Source organism: Protopterus annectens, chromosome 7.part0 (assembly GCF_019279795.1).
Source record: "Protopterus annectens isolate FY-2018-M chromosome 7.part0, PAN1.0, whole genome shotgun sequence".
In the NCBI taxonomy this organism is placed as follows: Eukaryota; Metazoa; Chordata; order Ceratodontiformes; family Protopteridae; genus Protopterus; species Protopterus annectens.
The window spans coordinates 1,379,916,402-1,379,940,563 of NC_056739.1; the positions used below are offsets into that span (position 1 = coordinate 1,379,916,402).

Genomic DNA, 24,162 nt, shown 5'->3' on the forward strand with positions numbered 1-24,162 from the left:
TAGGATGCATACAGGTATTAGAGGTGAAGATGACATTTTAACCAGGAGAGCAGCAGGTGCTAAGCCAAAAGTCAGAAAGGAAATATTTTAGTTGCAACTTAAATAAATGAATGTTATATATTGCCCTGATTGGTACAGGGGTGGTATTACAGACTTGGTGCAGAATCAGAAGCCTGCTGTTGATATTGCTTTGCTGATGTCAGTGAGAAGCATCTCTAATGATGCGACAGTCTAGTAATGTTCTTCACAGTCCAGTCCTTTAGTTTATACACTTCTGTAAGTCATGAAAAGTACTTTGTAAAAGTAACATGCCCAGGCTAGTAAATGCTTATTTTAGTGCCCAATAAAGCAATAATAACTGAAAGAGAGGGCATTATTGGGAAAATAATAGAATGCCCAGGTGTGTTGTGGGGCTGAATGCTGCAGGTGGATGGCCCCTCCACTCCTGGATTATCTATTATTTCTCCTGTAACATCCACTCTGGATGGCATTATTATGCTTCGGTAATGGACTATCTGTTAAACTGTTTCACATTTGTTTTCATTGGTATATACATTTATATTATTGATGTAAAGTACATCTAATTAATGTTCAAAGGTTGCTTTATAATATGTAATTCTTGTTGGAGGAAGTATTTTACATCCAAAATGTACAACTGTGTATCTATTTAATGTCTAAATATACACACACACACACACACACACACACACACACACACACACACACACACTCAAATGTGCCCAGCATTGAATGGTACTTTCTTACTGAAGATGTCTGATTATAGTGGAATGAAGTGAATGCATTACATTTTTTCCTCTGCAATGTGATTTAAATGCCCATGATTTTGTGTCATACTTTTTTTCCCCTCAAAAACATTCCAATTTCCTAGTAAATCACTGTTGATTAGAGTCAGTCAATAAAGCCAGACATTATATTTTCATGCTTCTTAGTGTTCAGATGGAAGGCCTCTTTCTGTATTTCTTTAAGTAAGTTGTCTCTTAGTTTAGCTTTCTGTTACCTTCTGTTTGTTGATTTTGTCCATCATTCTTGCGCAAAGATGTTGAGATGTGTGTTGTCTGTCGCATGCTCCCTGTCTCTCTCACAATCACACATGCCCACATAGGCACACATATACACAATGAAAGACATATATATGAATTGCTTTACTTATTTTTGTTGTATATTTTTCCCTCCCTTTAATTGAGCCTTTCTAAGCTGCACTTTGCAAGGGGAAAGAAAAATAGCAAATCCTTGTAATTGTTGATGCTGTTACTTTTGCTAGTTGACGCTTACATTTTTTTTTTAATTTTACTTTCACCAAACAGCAAAGCCGAGTTATTGACTGTGAAAATGGCAACCTTTTACCTTTTTTAGTCCCTTCTTCACAGAAGCCTAATATGCTGCTGTGAAGTGGCAGGCTTGTTTTTATCACTCTGCAATAGGTATCAATGAAAATTTTACCTATTATGTAATATTTAGTAATCCACAGTCATATAGATAAATAAATGTGGACTGCAAACTGAAATATAATCTGTTGATTGTTTACTGTCTTCAGACTCCTGCTTCTTGAACTGTACTCACACAAATAAAAACCTCTTCGGAGTATCATCTTATTACCTTTTTCAAACACTTTCCAACAAGTATGTGCTTCAGTTAAAAGATCTGGGATTGTGAGGACTATTATTTAAACTGTGCTTTTGGCTAAGCATAAATCTTTATTTTTGTTGTGGGAGGTGTATTATACTTTGATTGCCTCTGCTATCTTTCCTGTAGGTCTTTACACTGTACATGCTCATAATTCAATTTGTGGAATTATAACAAACTACAGTATATTAAAAAGTAATGTTAGTGAAGCACAACATTGATGTCACAAAATATATATATTTTTTTATGGGATGGGGCTCTTTGCATCTCTAACAGACCTCTCAACTATCCATGTTTTGGAAGGACATATGCATTTTCAGGCCTGACTTACTCCTAGACATGATGTACCTATTTTTGGAAGTGTCCCTATTTTCCGGCTTGATTTGCCACTTCACAGAATTTTCTTAGTCCTCCTCATCACACATGATTTTTGAAGCTGTCTAGTACACAAAAAACCACAGTACATGACCAACATACCAGTGGCACCAATAATTTAAAGAAAGACACATCTTACATATCCCTTTTTCAGAAGCAAAAATAGTTAATGTTGTATGGTAGAATTTAGCAATACAGTTCATTAAAGTATACAGATTTTATCTTTGATAATGTGTTTATATTTTTCCATCATTTTTATCACTCTGTTTTTAAGTTTGCATTTATGGGTAGTATCCCACTTTCGTACTGGAAGTGGGAAGAATATGATGTTCATCGTGCATACAGCTGCAGTCATAACAGATGGGTTCTCCTGCCGTCAGGCGGGTCCTCGGTCGGCCGAATTCCAAAGTCTAGGTCCGGCGTCGGTTGTCGTCGCTTCTTCCCTGACGTCAGTGCGACAGGGGTATAAAGGAACCAGCCGACGCCATTTTCTTCAGTCTTTCTTGCCGCGCGGTGCCCGAAGCAGAAGCAGTTCGCAAGTGCCGGTCGGCCAGCTCCTGAGATTACGAAAAATTTGGAAACTGAAGTCTTCTTAAAAGCTAAGTACCCCGTTGGGGAAACTTTTCTTGCCTCAGACCGATGTCAGACAAAGTTAATAATTGTATTTCTTGTGGGAAGCAAATACCGCATAAGGATTTCCATTCCCTCTGTATACCTTGTTTAGGCCCAGACCACGACGTCTCGGTCTGTCGCTTTGGTGCTACATTCAACAAACGCACTATAAAGTGTCGGGCGGAGTTCACCCAGCATTATTTTGGGAAAGCATTTAACTATACTATGTCGTCGGATACTCCAACTCCGGTTTTGTCTAAAAAACACAGACAAGGACCGACACACGAGGTCCGCGGCCTCTACTGACACCACACCAAAGCCGACTACACGTGGTCCGGTTCTCAGCGAGGCGCCTACACAGCCCCTGACTACCGACGACACTTCTTTAACGGTGTCTCCTGTGCCCGAGGTCGCAGGCTCCTCGGCCCACACCCCGACTACAGATACCGAAGCCACTCTTGGCGTTGAAACTCAGAATGTGGACAGGTCCACCTCCACTTAGTGTCTTCAGACCTTCCTCTTCTTTCTCCATCAAGGCTTTCACAAAATCTAAAGCTACCATGCACTCTAAGAGACCAGCTGCACAGGGCCCATCTCCAGGCCCCATGCCTAAGAAACAGATGCGTAAAATGGCTGAGGATTTAATTACTCTTATCAGAGGTTCTCAGCCTCCACCGGACAAAAGGCCCAGAGTGGAGGAAGATTCCCCCTCCTCTGATCAGGGCTCCATTTTTTCAGAGCACTCTGATGATCAGGAACATTCTTACTCCCCTTTTGAAGACTCTGATGCGGAGGAGTCCATCCCTTCTGTATCCCCCCCTGAGGATTACTCATTTGGGGAAACTTTGCATACCTTAAGGGAACACTTCCACTGGGAAGGACAGGATTATTCAGATTCCAAGAAAAGGCTCAGGGAATTTCTCTTGCTACCTCAGCACAGGCCTCTGGCTATACCTCCTGTCTTGGACATCCTAGATGATGTTTACTCGGAGGCATGCCTTAACCTGGACTCTCTACCTCCAGCTCCAGTTAAGCCTGACCGGTACTACAGGGTTCCTGACTCACACCAATTTCTATACAAAAGCCATGCTGCTGACCCAGAAACCATCTCACAGGGCCCCAAGGGAGTTAAGGCCTCCATTGCTAAAAATCCATTGCCTTCCGAGAGAGATTCCAGATTTTTGGAAAGGTGGGGAAAAAAGGTATATACCTCGGCTACCTTATCCATGAGGGCCTTAAACTGTCAGCTTCATATGCTAAAATACCAACATTTTTTGTTATCACAATTGAAAAGTAAAATGTCACAACCTGAACAACCAGACTTGAAGGAGTTGCAGGATTTGATGCATAGTGCAGAACAAGTGGGTAAGCATACCTTACAATGTGGTTTTGATGCTCTAGAGGCCTCATGTAGAGCTGCTGTTACAGGATCAGTCATACGTAGGCATGCCTGGCTCAAGGAACAAGCCTTGCCTGATCATGTCAAAGCTAAATTACTAGACGCCCCTCTTCAAAAGGATGTACTGTTTGGTGCTAATGCTGAGGAGGTATTAAAGAAAATGGAGGAAAAGGCTAAATCAATGCAAACTGTGAAAGAATTTCTACAGGTTCAACCCCCACGTTTTAGTAGAAATTGGCCTTCCAAAAACTGGTCCTTTCCTGCCACAGACAGACCCCAAAGAGGCAGATACAGGCGCCCGAGGGGCAGAGGACAATCCCAAGGATCGTTTAGAGGCAGACAATGGCAAGCTCCTACACAAAGAGGTGGTGAGGACAACTCGCAATCTTTCAGAAAGCAAACCCAATGACTTTCCCCTTTGCATGCCAGCCAGGTCTCAAATGGCAGCCCCTTTAGGAGGAAAGCTGGCATTATTTTCAAAAAATGGCATATTGTCACAAAGGACAAATGGATCCTGGACATTATAAAGAGAGGCTACAAATTCCATTTTCACACCCTTCCAAAAATGAGAGGCATGCCAAACCTGCCACACAATCAAAGGGCAGAGGCACAAAGGCAAATTACAGATCTCATAAACATGAAAGCTATTCAAGAGGTACCTATGCACGAACAAGGTCAAGGTTTTTATTCCAGGCTATTTCTGGTGCCAAGGAAGGGAAAAGATTGGAGACCTATTTTGGATCTATCCATCCTAAACACATTTCTGCTCCTACCAAAATTCAAGATGCTCACTCTACAGCAACTTCTTCCCATGCTGGGCAAGGAGTCTTGGCTGGTAACATTGGACCTCAAGGAGGCATACCTGCATGTCCCAATCAGACAAAATTGCAGAAGGTACCTCAGATTTCTTGCAGGTTCAACTCATTATCAATTCTCTGCATTGCCCTTTGGCTTATCTACTGCGCCAAGAGTATTCACGAAATGCCTGGCATCAGTAATTGCCTACTGCAGACTTCAAGGGATACAAATTTACCCCTATTTGGACGACTGCCTGATCCAAGCGGACAGCAAGCACATTCTTCTGAAACATCTGGCTTATGTAATAATGTTATTGAACTCTCTGGGATACACAGTCAACAAAAAGAAATCAAGACTAATACCCTCTCAGAAGATAATTTTCCTGGGTGCCAATTTGGACGCAAACACCCAGATGGCCTACCTCATGCCAGAGAAGCAGGGGCAACTAATCCAATATTTCAGAACACTAGCAAATTGCACCAGGTTGACTGCAAGGAAAATCCTGCAGGCTCTGGGATTCATGGCATCTTGCATCTTACTAATCCCATGTGCAAAGCTGCATATGAGGAAACTACAATGGTACCTGAAAAACATATGGTCTCAACACAGCCACAGTTTGGAAACAATAATACCACTAATTCCATGTCTGCAAAAGGAATTTCTGTGGTGGGCTCAAGCATGTCAAACAAACGCAGGTCTTCCATTCAGCAAGCCTCAAGCAAATTAAGTCATCACAACAGACGCCTCGGACTACGCCTGGGGGGCACACATGACCAATCGGTGCATTCAGGGCAAATGGTCCCAAAAAGGAAAGCACCTTCACATCAGTCAAAAAGAAATGCTAGCAGTAATAAATGCTATTATGGCTTTCAAGGATCTTCTACAACCAGGTCAACTATTGATAAGAACGGACAACACCACAGTTATGTGGTACATAAACAGGGAGGAACACATTCTTACCCCCTATGCAGACTGGCCATGTCACTTTGGAACATGGCCATGGACTTACAAATGGAACTACAAGCACAGTACTTGCCAGGCAAGGAAAACACGCTGGCAGACAACCTAAGCAGGAATATGACAGATCCACACGAATGGAAATTGCATCCAAAAGTTTTTACAGAAATAATCCAAGAATGGGGAAGGCCAGACATAGATCTCTTTGTCTCCCACAAGAATCATCAATTGACAAAATTCTGCTCAAGGATCTTCCATCCAAAGGCCTGGAGAGTGGACGCTCTCTCTTTCAGTTGGAAATCAATGACAGTTTATGCCTTCCCACCTCTTCCTCTGCTGCCCAAAGTTCTATTAAAGACCAGAGCAGACGGACCAAAGATGATTCTCATTGCTCCGGACTGGCCAAGGCAACATTGGTACCCACTCCTGAGAAGCCTGACGCATTCCCCACCATGGACCCTGCCTCTAATGCCTCTTCTTTTGACTCAGCACAGTTTCAAAACTCTCCACAGCCAGCTAAAAACACTCAATCTAGCCGCATGGAAGATTCCTTAGCATCACAACAGGCCCTACTCTCCAAGGAGGTGCAGGATGTCATTTTGGAGGCCAGAAGGCCATCAACTAGAAAAGCTTACTCCGCAAAATGGAAACGTTTTTGTGTCTGGAATGAGAAAAAGGGCCAGGATCCAGGAAAATCAAATTTACCTCAAATACTACAATATTTGGCTGAACTGCTAAGTAGTGGACTTTTTCTCCTCCATCAAAATCCTTGCCTCAGCTATTTCTGCAGAATACAACACTGATCCACCTTTATTCTCTCACCCTCTCTTAAGACAGTTCCTCAGAGGGGCTAAGAACTTAAGGCCTCCAAGGAAACCACCAATACCTGCTTGGGATCTTAATTTCATTCTGGAAAAACTGACATTGCCTCCCTTTGAGCCAGCTGCCTCATCAGATTTGCAATATTTGTCCTGGAAAACAGCTTTCCTTCTGGCTATCACCTCAGCTCGTAGAGTTTCAGAACTGCTGGCTGTCATTGTTGTCCAGCCTTTTATCATCTTCCATCAGGACAGAGTTTCATTACGAACCAACCCGTCCTTTATGCCTAAAGTGGTATCCAGGGTAGCTTTAAATCAGGCCATACATTTACCTACTTTTTATCCTAATCCTTAAAACAAAGGGGAGAGATTACTACATTCCTTGGACATCCACAGACAACTGCGTTATTTGGACAGAACAAAGCCTTTCAGAAAATCAGAACAGCTCTTTGTGGCCTATGCGGTAGGAGCTCAAGGGAAGCCAATTTCCAAACAGACAATCTCAAAATGGATAGCCCACTGCATACGCTTTTGCTATTCCTTTCATGGCAAAACTGTTCCTACAGGCATTAGAACCCATTCCACCAGGGCTACAGCCACCTCTGCAGCTTTCCTCAGAGGAGTTCCTACCAAGGATATATTGGAAGCAGCCACTTGGAATTCTGTGCATACCTTCTCCAAGCACTACAACCTACCATTATACTCCAAATCTAGAGCAGGCTTTGCCACTGCAGTCTTGCAGGGCATTTTGGCTCCTCCTAGTTCCAACTAGTGCCTACCACCCCTTTCTTAGCTTTGGGATTCAACCCATCTGTTATGACTGCAGCTGTATGCACGATGAACATAGTACAGTTTTGTACCTACCATAAATGTAGATGTTCGAGTGCTAATACAGCTGCAGTCCAGGTTTCCCTCCCTCCTTCCCCTCTTGGGTCAGGCCTATAGGCTAACATATCCTCATACAACCTGATTGGGGTATTCATTTATGATGTATTTGCTTGCAACTACTGTACTTTGATTATATTGCACTGCATTATCACACAAATTTATGTATTGCCTTCCTTCTGGGGGCACCTGACATCTGGGGCAAGAAAAACTGAAGAAAATGGCATCGGCTGCCTCTTTTATACCCCTGTCGCACTGATGTCAGGGAAGAAGTGACGACAACCGACACCGGACCTAGACTTTGGAATTCGGCCGACTGAGGACCCGCCTGACGGCAGGAGAACCCATCTGTTATGACTGCAGCTGTATTAGCACTCGAACATCTACATTTATGGTAGGTACAAGACTGTACTTTTTTTGGCATTCAAATTTTATTTTAATTAGGCATCCAGATTTTTAGTTGGATGTACCTACTTTTCAAAGGTCTTTGTACCTTTGTCATTGTCTGCTGATTGAGAGGTATGATCTCTAATTATGTTTACTGGAAGATTCACACAGCCTTGGACAGTAAGAGTTAACTTCCTTACCCCTTATTTCCCTTCCCATTTTCACTTGCATGGCCAGTTGCATAAATCTTCCTTTTATTTTATTTGTTTACATTTTGATTACCAGTGTAGATCATTGATCACAGAATGGCCAGTTGCAGGTTCATCCTGGGTTATATTCAAAGTAGTAACCACAAAAATGTAACAAAACTATAAGGGGAACACAGTCTTCAAAAGAGAGATACTATGTGCAAACTTTACATTTTATTGAAGTGTACATTTTACATGTAGAAAAGTAGAATCCGAGGCTTAGGCTTGGGAATACTAAAGGATAACACAAAGTGTTCAGATGACAAAGCCATGGATAAGTAATGGTAAAGACACAGAGTCCAAGCAGACAGGGGGACTGAGAAGGGTAAAAGTTGTAAGATGACAGTGAGCAAAGAGCAAGAGAAACGGTGTACATATTTACGAAAAGCATAAACATAGTGGTAACCAGTAGAGTAGTGGTATGAATGGAGTGACATGCAAGAAAATTAACCTAGTGCAGAGAAGTTTTGATGCATCCTGTGTTCTGGCATTTGTATTGTTCAAATAGATACCGTCTGAGTTGGTGGCCTGAACTTAGCATTGTTAGTATGCTTGGTGAAATTGCCAGTTTTGGAGTAAATACAGTAAAATTATAGTCAGAGCTATGTTGTTTAGCAGGTGGGGCATGAAAAGTAGGACTTACTGTACCCTGGTTTCTGAAGCTGTAGTTTGGGGTGGTGGTGATAAGTGTCATGGCAAGTGAAGAAAGAACATCTTGGTTTATTAATTTGAATAGCCGTGAGTCCAGATGTAAGTTAGATTTGGCTTGTACTGGGAGACAGTTTGCTGTGGATAAAATAATACAGTGGTGCTCAAGGTGAGGGGAATTGATGAAGAAGAATATTTTATTAGATAAAATCTTTAGTGTTGATAATGTTATGCTATTTTTCTTTCTTTAAATAAGTCACATGTACCTAGTAAGGACTGCAGGCGTCAGGAGATGGGATGGTCTAAGGCAGGGGTGGGCAAACTTTTTGATTCGTGGGCCACATTGAGTTCTAACATTTGACAAAGGGGCGGAACAGGAGCAGATAGATGGCATGCTTTGAAAACATCACCTCATTGGGGGAAAAATACACATCTTGGGATATGGAGAAAACATGTGCTTTAATTTCCAATGAAATGAAGAAAAGCATTACAATAAAATCTCTGACTTCGAAATGAGTCTTTAAACACTGAAAATCAAATAAATGACCATCTTGATTGTTTAATGGGTTATATAAAAATGCAATAATTCAAATTAAGGTATTTGCTTTCTCCCTCTTCTTCAATCTCACTACAGAAATCCCTGACATTCACTTTAATAAACAGGACTTGATTTCTCATCATATGCTGTTCCATTGCTGTGACAGAAAAGTAATCCATAACCACATAAATAAAAAAAAAAAAAAAAATTAAATCTCATAAATGTACAGCATATTTCACTTTATTTGAACTGCATTACACTAGACATGCCTGGAGAACTTTTCATAAACATGCTGTATAACTATAGCTGTCAGGGGACAGATTTGGGGTCTGTGCATTTAATGTACATTTGCATCTGGACTGGAGTACAATGCAGTTATACAAATGAAAGGAAAACTACAGTAGTATACTTTAAAGAACCAACATGAGCAGGAAGGAAATGTCCAAAGTTGAAAGACAGACATTTCTTGTGGGAAGGGGCTGATAAAGAATGGTAGGCTGAGTCTGTGATGAATATTAAGCAAGCAAAGCAACCAAACTATAGTGCAGTTCAGTGTGACAACCCAACTGTTGGGAACACACTAAAAGTACAAATATTCAGTGGAGTGCCTAGTGATGTGGAGAGAATGCACATTTTACTTATTTTAAGCAGTCAGATCATTTCTTTTTTTTGAAGGATAAGGCAAGAGAATAGATAATGAAGCAGATCGCTCACACACACACACACACACACACACACACACACACACACACACACTCTTCACCTTTCAAATCTGCATTCACTTATTTCACTCACTTTCTCTCTCCGATCGCACACACACACACACACACACACACACACACACACACACACACACACTTTTCACCCTTCGAACCTGCATTCACTCACTTTCTCTCTCCGATCGCATACACACACACACACACACACACACACACACACACACACACACACACACACACTTCACCTTTCAAACCTGCATTCACTCAAAATCTCTCCGATCGCATACACACACACACACACACTTCACCTTTCAAGCCTGCATTCACTCACTTTCTCTGTCTGATCGCTCACACACACACACACACACACACACACACACACACACACACACACTTCACCTTTCAAACCTGCATTCACTCACTTTCTCTCTCTGATCGCATACACACACACACACACACACACACACACACCTTTCAAACCTGCATTCACTCACTTTCTCTCTCCGATCGCATACACACACACACACTTCACCTTTCAAACCTGCATTCACTCACTTTCTCCGATCGCATACACACACACACACACACACACACACTTTACCTTTCAAATCTGCATTCACTCACTTTTTCTCTCCGATCGCTCACACACACACACACACACACACACACACACACACACACACACACACACACACACACACACACACACACACATTTGTTACCTTAAAGAAAACTTCAAAGCAAGCTGTGCAGCAACTCCCATTCTGCCTGGAAAACTCTGCAGTTTTATGGTGTAAAAGTCCGTTGAGCTTAAATCCAAAACGGCGGGCAGTCCCATTATTCAAACAGATGCGCTCCCGCATGTCCCTTGATCTTAATTCCGACGGGCTGACGGAGCTGACGTCATCGCGCACGTGATGACGTCAGCTCCAAAACCACGAAAAATGAAAAAGTCTAAAAAAAAGATGAAAAAATCGGAAATGAAGGGGTGCCACTCGGGAATCGTAGCACCCCATTATTGGGACCCCAAAACTTGGAAAAATCTGAGTAATTCGGGACGGTTGGGAGGTGGCGGGCCGAATTAAAACGTTTAATGGGCCGCATGTGGCCCCCGGGCCGTAGTTTGCCCATGCCTGGTAAGGGCTATAAAACAGGGACCAGCACTTGACTCTGTGAAACACAACCAACCACAAACAAATTTACCTAGGTTTCGTCTTTATTCAGACTTCTTCAGAATACAAGTAAAACCAATTACAACCTCACACACTTAAATAGGAACAAGACATGACATCATTAGTTAATTGATTAATTAACATTCACTTTACTTAAAGTAAACTGAACACACTAAAACAATACTATAAAAAAGTACTGAATAGTTGATCATCTGCAGTACTAGTTTAAAAACAAACAATATATAAACATACATTAAAAAATACCATAATAATGACCCCTTTATCCAAGAATATGTTTTAATTTTAAAATTGGGGCAATGGTGATGTAATCATTAATGCCAGGGAAAACCATGGCATTCAATTTCAATTGCCACCTCATTTCACTAATGTCAAGGTGAAGATCGAGGACCTTACCCTGTACATCCATAACCACTTGTTGAATTACACAGAATTTAAATGCATGCCCACTATTTGATTCAATGTGCCTATATAATGCATTAGTTTTTTTCTTTAATCTTATATCTGACAGATGCTCTATGATACGGTCTCTAAGGGCTCTACTAGTTTTACCAACATAGTATGCTGGACATTGACCACATTGTGCTACATACACCACATTCTTGGCGTAACAGTCAAAATGTCCACTGAGCCTAATAGAAACACCAGCCACACTGAACTTAGAATTTGTAGGACATACCAGAGGATACACACTACATCTACCACATTTAAAATTCCCAATATGCCTCCCAGTAGATGTACAAACATTACCTCCCTTCTCTAACAATTGCTTAAATGATTTGGCCTTTCTAAATACAAATCTAGGAGGGCTACCTAACTTTTCCCATACTAACTTGTCAAGTCTAAGTAACTTCCAATTGTTAAACACTAAATCCCTAATATAAGGTGCATCAAATGAATAAGTGGTAATGAAATAAATCCCACATTCCTGACTCTCCTTATCAGCACTATCCACAGCTACTTTACTAAATTCAAGTTGGTTGTTAACCATAAGGACAGTATCATCCATACCTATCGTTGGGGGCTCATTATTCAATCTACCCTTTAATAATGACCAGTATGTACCATTTACTCTCTTTCGCTTAACTTCATGTGCTATAACCTTACACATACTCTCAGGATATCTTCTCCTTATGAACATACCCTGTTCTATCATATAGCTTATGAACCTCTTCTATCATGTCTTTTTTACCCTCGATCCCATTTGGATACTTCCAGGCACGTAATCCCCGAGGGACCAAGCCCAACTCAATGTTCTTTTGCAAATAGCCGTTTTCAAGAGGTTCATAAGCTATACGATAGAACAGGGTTGGAGCTTATGAACATCATTATTAAACATAATGACCAGTTAATCGCTAAGTATCTGGTTGAATTGGAGGGTGAAAATGAAAATATTACCACCGATTTGAACTTTATTTCACTAATTATAGCAATTTGTTGGCCATTGTTGATTCACATTGTGTCATTATTTATGAGAGGAAATCTCATAAGATTGTGCGTGACACCAGTGAATATAGATACAATAAAGTATATCCGCTTTCTGAAGGAAACTGTTCTGGGAGGGTTCATTTAACCAATCATGAACTGGATGGAGAAGAGGAAGTGACGACAACGGTTGGTGGTATAAATACGCGAATGGCAGAGGAGGAATTCCCTTTAGAAGGAGGTCCAAGGCGTTCGGAGAGGATCAAGGGGCGGAGTCAAGTAAATCAGCGTCAAGGAGGTGGCGAAGTCAGCAACTTTCAGAAGCAGGGTGCAAGGCCAAAAGGGAGGTTTTATGCCCAGCAGCAGTACAATGGCAATCGGACAGAATGGAGGAGGTAACTACCAATAGCCTAGTTTCGAATGAAGGTGAGGTTTTTGAAACACTCTGACAATTACGCTGCTAAATCTGTTTTTCGGTCTGGAGAGGATTTTATCAATGCAGATAGGCGTATTGGTGGCAATTCCACCTTTTTGGTTGAGACTGGCCTTCGCGCCTTTGATGTTGTTATCAGCGCAAATGGGGTAGACGTTTCCAATGGGGCTTCTCTTAAAGATGGTAGTGGTATTGACTTTCGCTTTCATGAGCCTTTTGAGGAACAGGAGTGTAACGAAATCAGTGACGTGTATATGGGGGACTCTACTGACTATATGTTTGACAATTTTGATGTCTGTGTTGTATCTGAGCAGTTTAATGATGTGAATGAAGGGTTTGGAGTTATGACACCTACTGGAATCAATGCTTATGTAGATGTGCATGGTGAAAATGTTTATACGATGATGCAGTCTAGTGGCACATCTGCAAAACTTAATGGGACGTTTTGCTTGAGTGAATTATTGGATTTCAAAGTTGGTTCATCGGTGTCCCTGATTGACAGTGAGCTGATTGAGCCTAATGCCGTCTTAAACATTAGCTTAATTTCTGTTGGTTCTAACGTAAATACTGAAAAATATATTATTTCTGTTTGGGAACGCATTCATGTATCCGCGGATGTTACTGAAGGGAATATTGGTAGGAAGAATGCTCTTTCAAGTGAAGAGCCACAGTCAACAGATCATGCTGATGTCTGTAACCCTGTGACATTAGGCGAGAATCATGTTGATTCTGATATTAGTGGTGCATGTAAACATTCACATAGTATTAATGTTGAGTCTAAAGTGAGTTTTAGCATTGGAACAAAGAGTAATATGAATAGTCATTGTGAAAATGATGTTGTGGCAACAGGGTTAAGTGGTACTGATTTAGAACCTAATATAATTTCCTGTATAGGTCAGGCACCTGTTGGTAGTTTTGTCTCGTTTGTATTTTCTGCCTATAGTGAGGAGTTTGATTCTAATGCTAATTTAAGTATTTATTCGACGACTCTATTTTCATGTGAAAACAATGATGTAATTATCAATTCTGCTTGCAAAGGCATAGGATCATCCATGGGTTCAGTGGAATCGAGCATTGATGAAGGAATTGAATGCTTGATTCAAATTGCAGAGGAACAATTGAAAATGGCTAATGGAGGGTGTATTAGTAACCCTGATGTAGTAAGTAATATCCATGGTGATTATAAAGTTTATAACTATTCAAATAAGGTTATTGATTCATGACATGTTGAGTTGCTATCAAAGGGATCTACCTTTGTTCCACTTGTGAGAGGTAATTTAAGTGACATTTTGATTGATTTGAAGTTATTAACAAGGAAGATGAATTTGAAATTAATGTTTCACGATACTCCTGGTGGTCAAAGGGCCGTTTTAAGAAAGCCTAGTAAGTTTATGCCTCCTTCCAATAATACTGTAGGCTTGTTTGAAAAGATTTGCGAACTTGATATAAGAGAACATATTAATAGGAGTAAGTCCGAAAGTGGATTTGAGGCATTCAGTAAGGTAAATAATTTAACTAGGGAAGAATATGTCCTATTAAATGAATTGGTTAGAGATCAGTCTATTAGGTTTATGAAGCCAGACAAGGGTAGTGGTTTAGTAATCATGGATAGGAATGATTACATTAATCACATGTTAAATAGTGACACGTATGAGGAAAGTAGTTTAAATCAAGTTAATATTGCTTATGCCAAAGTGAATTTGTTAGTGGAGGATTTACTAATGCAAGGGCAAATTGATGAGTTGGAGTATTCTTACATTAATAATGAGTATCCTGTAGTGAGTAGTATCTTTGGAATACCTAAGATGCATAAAGGGCTGGATAATGTTAAGTTTAGGTCTATAGTTGACGGTAAACGTAGTAAGACTTGTTTTATAAGTAAATTTTTGGATTGTCCGCTACAAAAAGGGATTAAGTTATTTGATTACATCACCAAGGATTCTTGACAGTTTTTGGAAAAGTTAAGGTCTGTAGAAATTGGTGATAATACGATTTTGGTTACCATTGATGTTGTTAATCTTTTTTCTCTTATACCTAATGACATTGGTTTAGAATGGTTGGAGCGGCAGCTTTTTAAAACTGGGTTATATGATCAGGATCGTATAAATTTACTTGTAACCTTAATGGAGACAGTATTAAACAATAATTTCATCTTCTTTGAAGGATTATATTTCAAGCAAGTCACAGGTGCTGCTATGGGGGCGGCTTGCGCCCCCATTTATGCAAACTACATCATGTCATTTTGGGAGCAGGAATATGTTTTTGTAAGCAGGTTTAAGTCTAAAATTCGGCATTACACCCGTTTTTGGATGATTTGTTCATAGTATGGGATGGTAGTGTCGAAGATGTCAATTGTTTCATGGAGTACATCAATAATACATTGTATTTTTTGAAGTTTACTCATGCCTTTAGTAAAGAGGAAATCACATACCTAGATGTTAATTTGAAAATTGATCCTATTGAGCATGCCTTTATTTCTGCTATTCATAGAAAAGCTACCTTTTCAAACTCGTATCTTAGTTATTCCAGTTGGCACCCTGACCACCAGAAAAAAGCTACTGTTAAAGGTCAGGGCTGCCAGGATGACTAGTGGCGAGTTGGATTTTTTGAGGGAGGTAGAATTCGTTATGGGCATGTTCATAAGGAGAGGATATCCTGAGAGTATGTGTAAGGTTATAGCAGATGAAGTTAAGCGAAAGAGAGTAAATGGTACATACTGGTCATTATTAAAGGGTAGATTGAATAATGAGCCCCAACGATAGGTATGGATGATACTGTCCTTATATTAGGGATTTAGTGTTTAACAATTGGAAGTTATTTAGACTTGACAAGTTAGTATGGGAAAAGTTAGGTAGCCCTCCTAGATGTGTATTTAGAAAGGCCAAATCATTTTAGCAATTGTTAGAGAAGGGAGGTAATGTTTGTACATCTACTGGGAGGCATATTGGGAATTTTAAATGTGGTAGATGTAGTGTGTGTCCTCTGGTATGTCCTACAAATTCTAAGTTCAGTGTGGCTGGTGTTTCTATTAGGCTCAGTGGACATTTTGACTGTTACGCCAAGAATGTGGTGTATGTAGCACAATGTGGTCAATGTCCAGCATACTATGTTGGTAAAACTAGTAGAGCCCTTAGAGACCGTATCATAGAGCATCTGTCAGATATAAGATTAAAGAAAAAAACTAATGCATTATATAGGCACATTGAATCAAATAGTGGGCATACATTTAAATTTTGTGTAATTCATCAAGTGGTTATGGATGTACAGGGTAAGGTCCTCGATCTTCACCTTGACATTAGTGAAATGAGGTGGCAATTGAAATTGAATGCCATGGTATTCCCTGGCATTAATGATTACATCACCATTGCCCCAATTTTAAAATAAAAACATATTCTTGCATAAAGGGGTCATTATTATGGTATTTTTTAATATATGTTTATATATCGTTTGTTTTTAAACTAGTACTGCATATGATCAACTATTCAGTACTTTTTTATAGTATTGTATTAGTGTGTTCAGTTTACTTTAAGTAAAGTGAACGTTAATCAATTAACTAATGATGTCATGTCTTGTTCCTATTTAAGTGTGTGAGGTTGTAATTGGTTTTACTTGTATTCTGAAGAAGTCTGAATAAAGACGAAACCTAGGTAAATTCGTTTGTGGTTGGTTGCGTTTCACAGAGTCAAGTGCTGGTCCCTGTTTTATGTTCTGGTTGACTTGTTCTTTGTTGAAGTGATGGTCTAAGGGCTACACTGGCCTTAATGCAGAGAAGGAGATTTTGCATCCTGTTGGTTGTAGTAATTATATTTGGTACATGTTTTTTTCTAAGGAAGATAAACAGAGCGAGTTGAGTGAGCTTCACCTGCCTGCTGTTGGTTGTAATGAAAACCTAAAGTAAAGAACTTATTGCATTTGGAGGGCTGAATTTCATTACTCTTTGTTTACCAGGTTAGTCCCACTAGGCCAGTGTCCTCTTTTTGTGAGAGACCTGGGATGGAAAAGGTGAAGGACTTTTAATAGTAGAAGCTACATTTTTTTCTCTGCACTTGATATTTTGGCTCTATGAACAGCAGGAACGTTTGTGTGTGATACATTGAAATCAGTAGGACAAGTCTGAGCATTTTTATTGTTTGTTGAGGTTCCTTATTAGAATTTGTGCTAAATTTTGCTATAATTAATCGCATCAATAGCTACAACTGATAATTGTATAATTATGTTTTGTCAAGCTTATCATAACTATTTATAGAATATTTATACTATTTTGAAGGAACACAAGATTATTTATAGTTAAACAATTAAGAAGGAGAGATATGAGAGAGAGTAAATTTTGAGTGGCAGCCATCCAGACCAGATAGAGATCGTTAGCTGGAAAAGTGGAGCTAAGACTATGTGACGTAAAAAACTGAGATTAGAAATCTCTGAGAAGATGCAAAGACCTACAATGATGTTGATGGACTTAATTTTGTCTGGTATAATATGGAAGGAAACATTACTTATCACTTATGTTAGTCACACTTCTCAGCTGATAAGTGTAAAATGAAGCTTGAGAACCTCGACCAGAAGTTTTCAATGGAGATGATGGTAGTCAAAAACTGACTTTCCTGTTAATTACTCTGGATTTTCAACTATCAGAACCAGGGAACTTCATTTTTCTTCTCCCTTCCAAAATTGAAGCTGCATTTTTCATTACAGTATCATGTCAGAATTTCTTAATGTTGCTTTATATTTAAGTATCTAGAGCATTATTTATTTTTTGAGAAGATATTTAAGGATAATGATTAGAGATTAAACGTGAGGGTAAAATATTTGGTAAAAAGGAAATTAACTGTGTTATCAGCATATCTAGCTGTGAAGAAAGGATTATTTGTCTATTATCCCTGCCAGTGTTATTGTATTGCCATTTAGTATATCATTTATTGTTTCAATCAAATTACAGTATATCTGATATTATATGTAAATGTTAATTTAGGGCATTCAGTGACTGGAATGCCATCCATTGTGATTCTTTTCATGCAGTTGTGCTAGAATTCATTGTAAACTATTAAATAAAGATCTGACTTGTATGGTGTTTGATTTGTTTTCTAGTGCTGACTTCTTTGACAGTGGTGCAGTTCAGGAACTACTGAGGTATAAGCCATGGTGGGATGATCTTTATAAGATGAAGAAAGATGAAGCAGACTGTCATGAACATGAAAAACAAGAAACTTTAAGTAGGTATTGAAAAATGTTCATGTAATCATTGCAGACATTGATTTTACAGTTTGATCATATTGCTTTGCTTGTGTCACCATGCAATGGATATTTTCATATTTTTGTTGGCTCGTAGATTAACATGTTGTAAGCTGTTCAACTGGTCGAGTCCAAGTTCCAGTCACTGGCCTTGTTATCAAGGCTCCCATTACAAAGTGAAAAGTATTGTGAAGATTAATACTTAAAGTATGAACTGTCTGGAACTGTTGTTTTAGATATTTCCTGCTTCAGTTCAAGTTTTTGATATTTCCTACTTTTCTACAATTGTGTTCATTCTGTGGTGTTTTGTTCTGTAGCATACCTTCATCCTACTGTTTCACAGAGATTCTCTAAGCATTGTGAGCTGACAGCTGAAGTTGCTTACAAGGAACCCATTCAACTGAACCAAAATCTGTCTGATCAAAAACCAAACTCCCATTTATATGTTTCTGGAGGTAATGTGAATAATGTAGTGACTAAAGGTAAAAAAAAATTTCCCTGAGGCATTAGTGTGTGGCTACATACAGTAAAGCATCCAAGGAAGTTAAAGATACCCTACAAAGGAATTGGGGTAGCTTATTACTGTGGAGCGTTTGGATACGTTTCTTGGAAGTAATCCAACTTTTGTATACCAAACTGGGATAAATTTGAAAAGGAAATTTGAGAATTGTGGTAACAAATGTGGGAAGGCGACATGGTTGCGAAATAAATGTTTAATTGCAGTGCTTGCATTCAGTGTAGGTTTGTTTTTCTGAATGTGTCAATTTTGCTATAGGCACCTTTTCCAGATTAGCTTATCCCAATGGAAAGTTTAATTGTAATTTAAAGGAAGTGATATACTTGACCCAATAAAGTACTTGTCAGCATTTTATGTGGGCAAAACTGTAAAGGCTTTAAAAGTTAGAATCTACCAACATGTTTATGCTATTAAGAAGAAAGATAACAGTAACACATTATGTAAACATTCTGAACAATGTATGTATTAAAAAAAAAAATATTTTGGAAAAAGTTCCCTATTTTGAGAGAGCCGGTAACCAACTGGGAAGCTCATGTTGAAAAATGAGAGCTTGTACTGGCAAGTTTTGTTAGATGCAATTAGCCCCCCAGGCATTAATGATAGGGTCTGTATTAATAGTTTATTATTGATTAAGAGGGCTCAAATTTGATGTAGTAATATTTGGTATTTATTAGAGATCTGTGGGTCAGTAATCAAGGCGCCTGAATCCTCACCACTGTCACTGGAGAGGGACGTTCACTTGGAACAAAAATGGATACACTCAGTATTTCTAGATGCAGCTGTCTGTATCAACCACAGTTTCCCTTAAGAGCATACAGAGAACACATTCAGTCCAGGGACTGGTCCCTGTGTCTCTTTCCAGAGCCACAGTAAGATTCCCCACTGGCACAGCTGTAGGGTTGGGTCCTCAGCCGAGTGTCCAAGCCAAGTCCTCTAGCACCCTCTCTGTGAAACCAGTGCTTCATGTCCCTGCTCCAAGCAACTGACACACACACACACACACACACACACACACACACACACACACACACACTTTGCGATTTGATTTACACACACACACACACACACACACACACACACACACACACACACACACACACACACACACACACACACACCTGGGAAAGGCTGACACGGATTTACTAGCTATGTCCCCTTCTGCCCAGACTATAAGGTAGTTGCACCGCCACCAGACACCCTAAAGCCAGCTACTCTAAGGCTGTTGCAAGGGCACCTAATTATGCTGAGTGAAATTAATATTAATACAAATGATGGTGTTTGGCCAATGTGGTAAGGCTTTTAGGATAGGCCAGAGCTGTCACCAAATATATATAAGTACTTTCAGAGATTAAAATATTCTCTAAAAGACCAGCCACAATGAAAAGTTTAAATATATTTAATAAGTAAGAAAAGAACATGAAAATACCAAATAATCTGTTTATAATAAACGCCAGAGTTTGTCACAGGAAATATTAAAAATAAAACAGGTGGACAGGTTCGCACAGTTACAGAAAAACAGTACGTAACTAATCTCACTATATTTTCTTGACTGATCTAAAGAATTATTATTCCCTAGTGGTCACTTAGTAGAGTAAGGCAAGATGAAGTAGGTGAGAGATCCTTCTTGATCCTTCTTTGTCAGGTTACAAAACCAGACTGCTGTGAGACTCCCGTCTCAGCTAGTATTAAAGCATTATATATGATGTTGTAAATCTTTGTTTATTCATTACAATTAGGACTTCGGTTCCATTCTCGGAACCAATACGGCCATTTCCAAGCTCGCGCCAACCAAAAACTATCAGCTGAGACCTACCCGTAATGTCCCTCTCCTAGTTACTCCAGATCTCGTTTGCCGTGTTCCTCGTCAGACGTGCTAGCCATCTCTCTCAAAGCTAAGTGGAAAATTGTGAGTTTTAATGTAGTTTCTCCTCAAAATTTCTTATTTTTTAGTCAATTTAGCCTTTTCTCACTGTCTCCTATAACCTACTTCTATTCCCTACCCTTTACCTTGGTAATTACATTTCTACCATTGTTGGTACTGTCCCTCTCTCCTGCCTTTGGTAGGCCCTTCCTTACCACTTGTGGCATTTATTAATACCATCTTTGGTATTCTCTCACTTTTTTCTATCCCTTCTTTTGTTTCTTCTATTAGGATAGCCTTGTTGCCTTACCATGTCAGACAAAGCTAAGTTGGGATTTAAACAGTGTGACAAGTGTGGGCGTAAGATGCCCAACTCAGATGGACACGCTCGTCTCTACTGTTTGGGAGTGGACCATATTAAAGCTGACTGTGACATTTGTGCTAGTTTTAGTAATCGTACACTAGCAGAACGTAAAAATAAGCTTATTTTAAAAGGTTTAAGACATCTTTTTCAGAGGCTCTATCTGGGTCAGAGGTCTCACCCCCTCCAAAGACCAAAAAAAATAAGGAAAAACTGAGTCACTTGGTTCCTGCATCTCCATCAGTTATGGGACCAACTCGGCTCCGTGCTTCTCCGATGCTTCGGCACAGACCTGTTCGGCACCAGGCTCTATATCTTCTCCCTTGGTGCCGTCTATGATATTCACTCCTATTTCAGTTCCAGCCTTGGCACCACTGACTTCGGTGCCATCATTGGATCCAACATTGGCTCCAATGACTGTACCTGCTTTGGCACCATCTCCGGTCACGGTGCTTATAGTTACTTCGGCTCCATCGGCTCCTAAAGTCGAATATCTGCCAAGGACAAGATACACTCCAACTTATGACCCTTTTTTGGGGCAGAGGTTTAGCCCCTTTCTAGAAGACCTGATTCTCCTTCAGCAACCTCCTTTAGACCCACCAGGAGTTTTTCTGAATTAGGCTAATGCGGGGTTGTGGACCAGCTTCTGGCAGCTAGGGGATTGCCCATTCCAGCTAGACCTTCCGTCCCTCTTGCCTCGGAATCTTTTACTACATCTTCCCCTGTTTATCCTCCTCTGGCCTCTACCCAGGTCCAGGATATCTCGGTACCGATGTCTACCCCGGTGCATACTGTCTTGGCTCCGACAGAAGTTTTTCCCCTGTTGGCACTGACCATCCTTGCTGCATCGGCTTCGGTGGAGCCGATGCTGTCTTGGAGTAGTGCTTGGACCGTCCGTACCTTGGTACCTAGCCCAGTACCAGTTTTCTCGCTGGCACCATCTATGTCCATGGCTCCGGCTTCCAGTCTTCTCGGGACTCCAAACCTGGACGTGGGCTCCTCAGGGCGGGGTGTGACCCCGGTTCCGAGCTTGTCCTTCTCAGTTCTGGGCTCCCATCCCTTCTCGGGAAGGCCTGCTTTCCAGCTGCTGGAGAGGGTCCTTGCCTCTGCAGGCTTGCAGTCAGCTCCAATGACATTAGCATCAGAACCCCTCCCCAGTATGCAGCTGTCCCAACCCCCCTATTTTGGGATCCCAGGCACGGGAGCTGCAAAACCCTCATTTGAAGGGAAACCCTTCTCCAGAGTCCTCCTCAGAAGATCCCACTGGGGAGCCACCCCGGAAGAAACGGTGCAAGAGAAAGCACCTTGATTCCCTGGAGGAATCTCACCGAAGGCACGGATTGTGATGAGGGGGAAGGGTCCCACAGTCTCCCCCAGACGACATCTCATTCGGAGACTTTCTCAAAATCCTCAAGCAGCGGGGAGACTGGAAGTCCTCTAACCCTTCTCAGGAATCAGTGTTCTTGCAGGCCTTCCGTGCCCGGCCATCTACTTCCTGGGTGACCCCACTGGCAGATGACCTTGTTAAGCTCATTGTGCAGCGTGCCTGAAAGGCCCCGGACAACTTAGAACCTGTCCCCTGGAGGCCAGACAAAATTTTATCTACACCTGAAGACCAGCCCCACTGGTTCAAGCAGTTGACAGTTGATTCATTGGTCGTGGCAGCAGCCACCAAGGGGGAACTGTCAGAAGATAGTTCCACTGTCCATCCGCCGAACAGGGAGTCTTGGACCATGGACAGACTAGGGAAGCAGACCTATGCTTCAGCGACCTTCGCCATTTGGTGGCTGAGCTATCTGGCACACTTCACTCGCCTCCAAAGAGACCTAATTTCTGAAATGTCTTCCTCTTTGGTGAGGGTACTGCCCAATGAGGTGCATGACACTGTCGCCACGCAGCTAGCTACCCTTGAATCCATCTCAAACTCCTTGATGCGTTTGATATCTCACACCACCGAGGGGGCAGCTCGAGCTGCCGCAGCAGGCATTGTCATGAGACGTAAAGCTTTGATGCGGTTGTGTGACTTTGCAGACCCCTTTAAATCTTCCTTCATCAATGCACCTGTCGATGAATCTACACTTTTTGAACCCAAAGTACGAGACACACTTGCACAAAGTGAGAAAGACAGAAAGACCTTGTCTGCTGTGGGCATATGCTTTTCCAACCCCCAGAGGTCCTACTCCAGGAACCAGAAGGGAGGGAAAATGTGGTTCAAGAAATTCCAAGGATCTTTTTGTGACTCTCATGGTGAGCAATCCCCCCGGGGAAGAGGGGGCAACTCATCTGGAAGACGCCCCTTTCGGGGTAGAGGGGGTCCACGTAACCAGGGCGCTAGAGTTTCTTTCTCCAGCAGATCCTACCAGCACTCCTGAGCAACAGCCCAATTGCTTTCCTCTGGAAGCAGTCGGGGGTAGTTTTTCTCTGGACCTACCAGCCTGGCAACGTATTACTAGTGATGTTTGGGTGCAGAGAGTAATATCCAGAGGCTACCAAATACAATTCAATTTAACTCCCAGACCCGTCAAACGAATCCCTGATGTACCACAAAATCAGAGGGAATTAGCAGCCTTAGAAATAGAACAGCTGCTAAGAAACAGTCATCCAGCCAGTCCCACCAGACTAGACAGTATCCGGGTTTTACTCAAGCTTCTTTTTAGTGCCAAAAAAGACAGGGGACTGGAGACCAGTCCTGGATCTCAGCCTAGTGAACAAATTTATCAAACCTCAAAAATTTCAGATGGTCACGGTACAGTCCTTTCTCCCCTTCCTAGGGAAGGGACAACTGGATGCGCTCCATAGACCTCCAGGATGCGTACTACCACATAAAGATGGATCACCACTCCAGGAGGTTTCTCCGCTTCCGGCTGGGAGCCAATCACTACCATTTCAGGGCACTGCCATTCTGTCTCTCGAAAGTCCCCCGAGTGTTCACCAAATGTATGGCAGTTGTGGTAGCTCATCTTCGACTACAAGGATTCCAGATGTTTCTGTATCTAGACGATTGGCTCCTTAATGCTCCGACCAGGAATCTCCTAGTCCGCAGCCTCTCTTACACTCAAGGTCTTGCTCTCCGCTTGGGGATTACAATCAACAAGGAAAAATCTCAAATGTCCCCAAA

At 41.1% G+C, this 24,162-nt stretch overlaps 1 protein-coding gene across 1 annotated transcript in view; it reads left to right on the forward strand.

Moving 5' to 3' along the window:
• SHQ1 (SHQ1, H/ACA ribonucleoprotein assembly factor) overlaps positions 1-24,162 on the forward strand; it is a 2,222,560-nt gene that overhangs the window by 914,465 nt on the left and 1,283,933 nt on the right. The window contains exon 6 of the mRNA XM_044076401.1: positions 18,162-18,286. Within this exon, the coding sequence (XP_043932336.1) occupies positions 18,162-18,286 (125 nt within the window). The remainder of the gene's footprint in view (positions 1-18,161; positions 18,287-24,162) is intronic.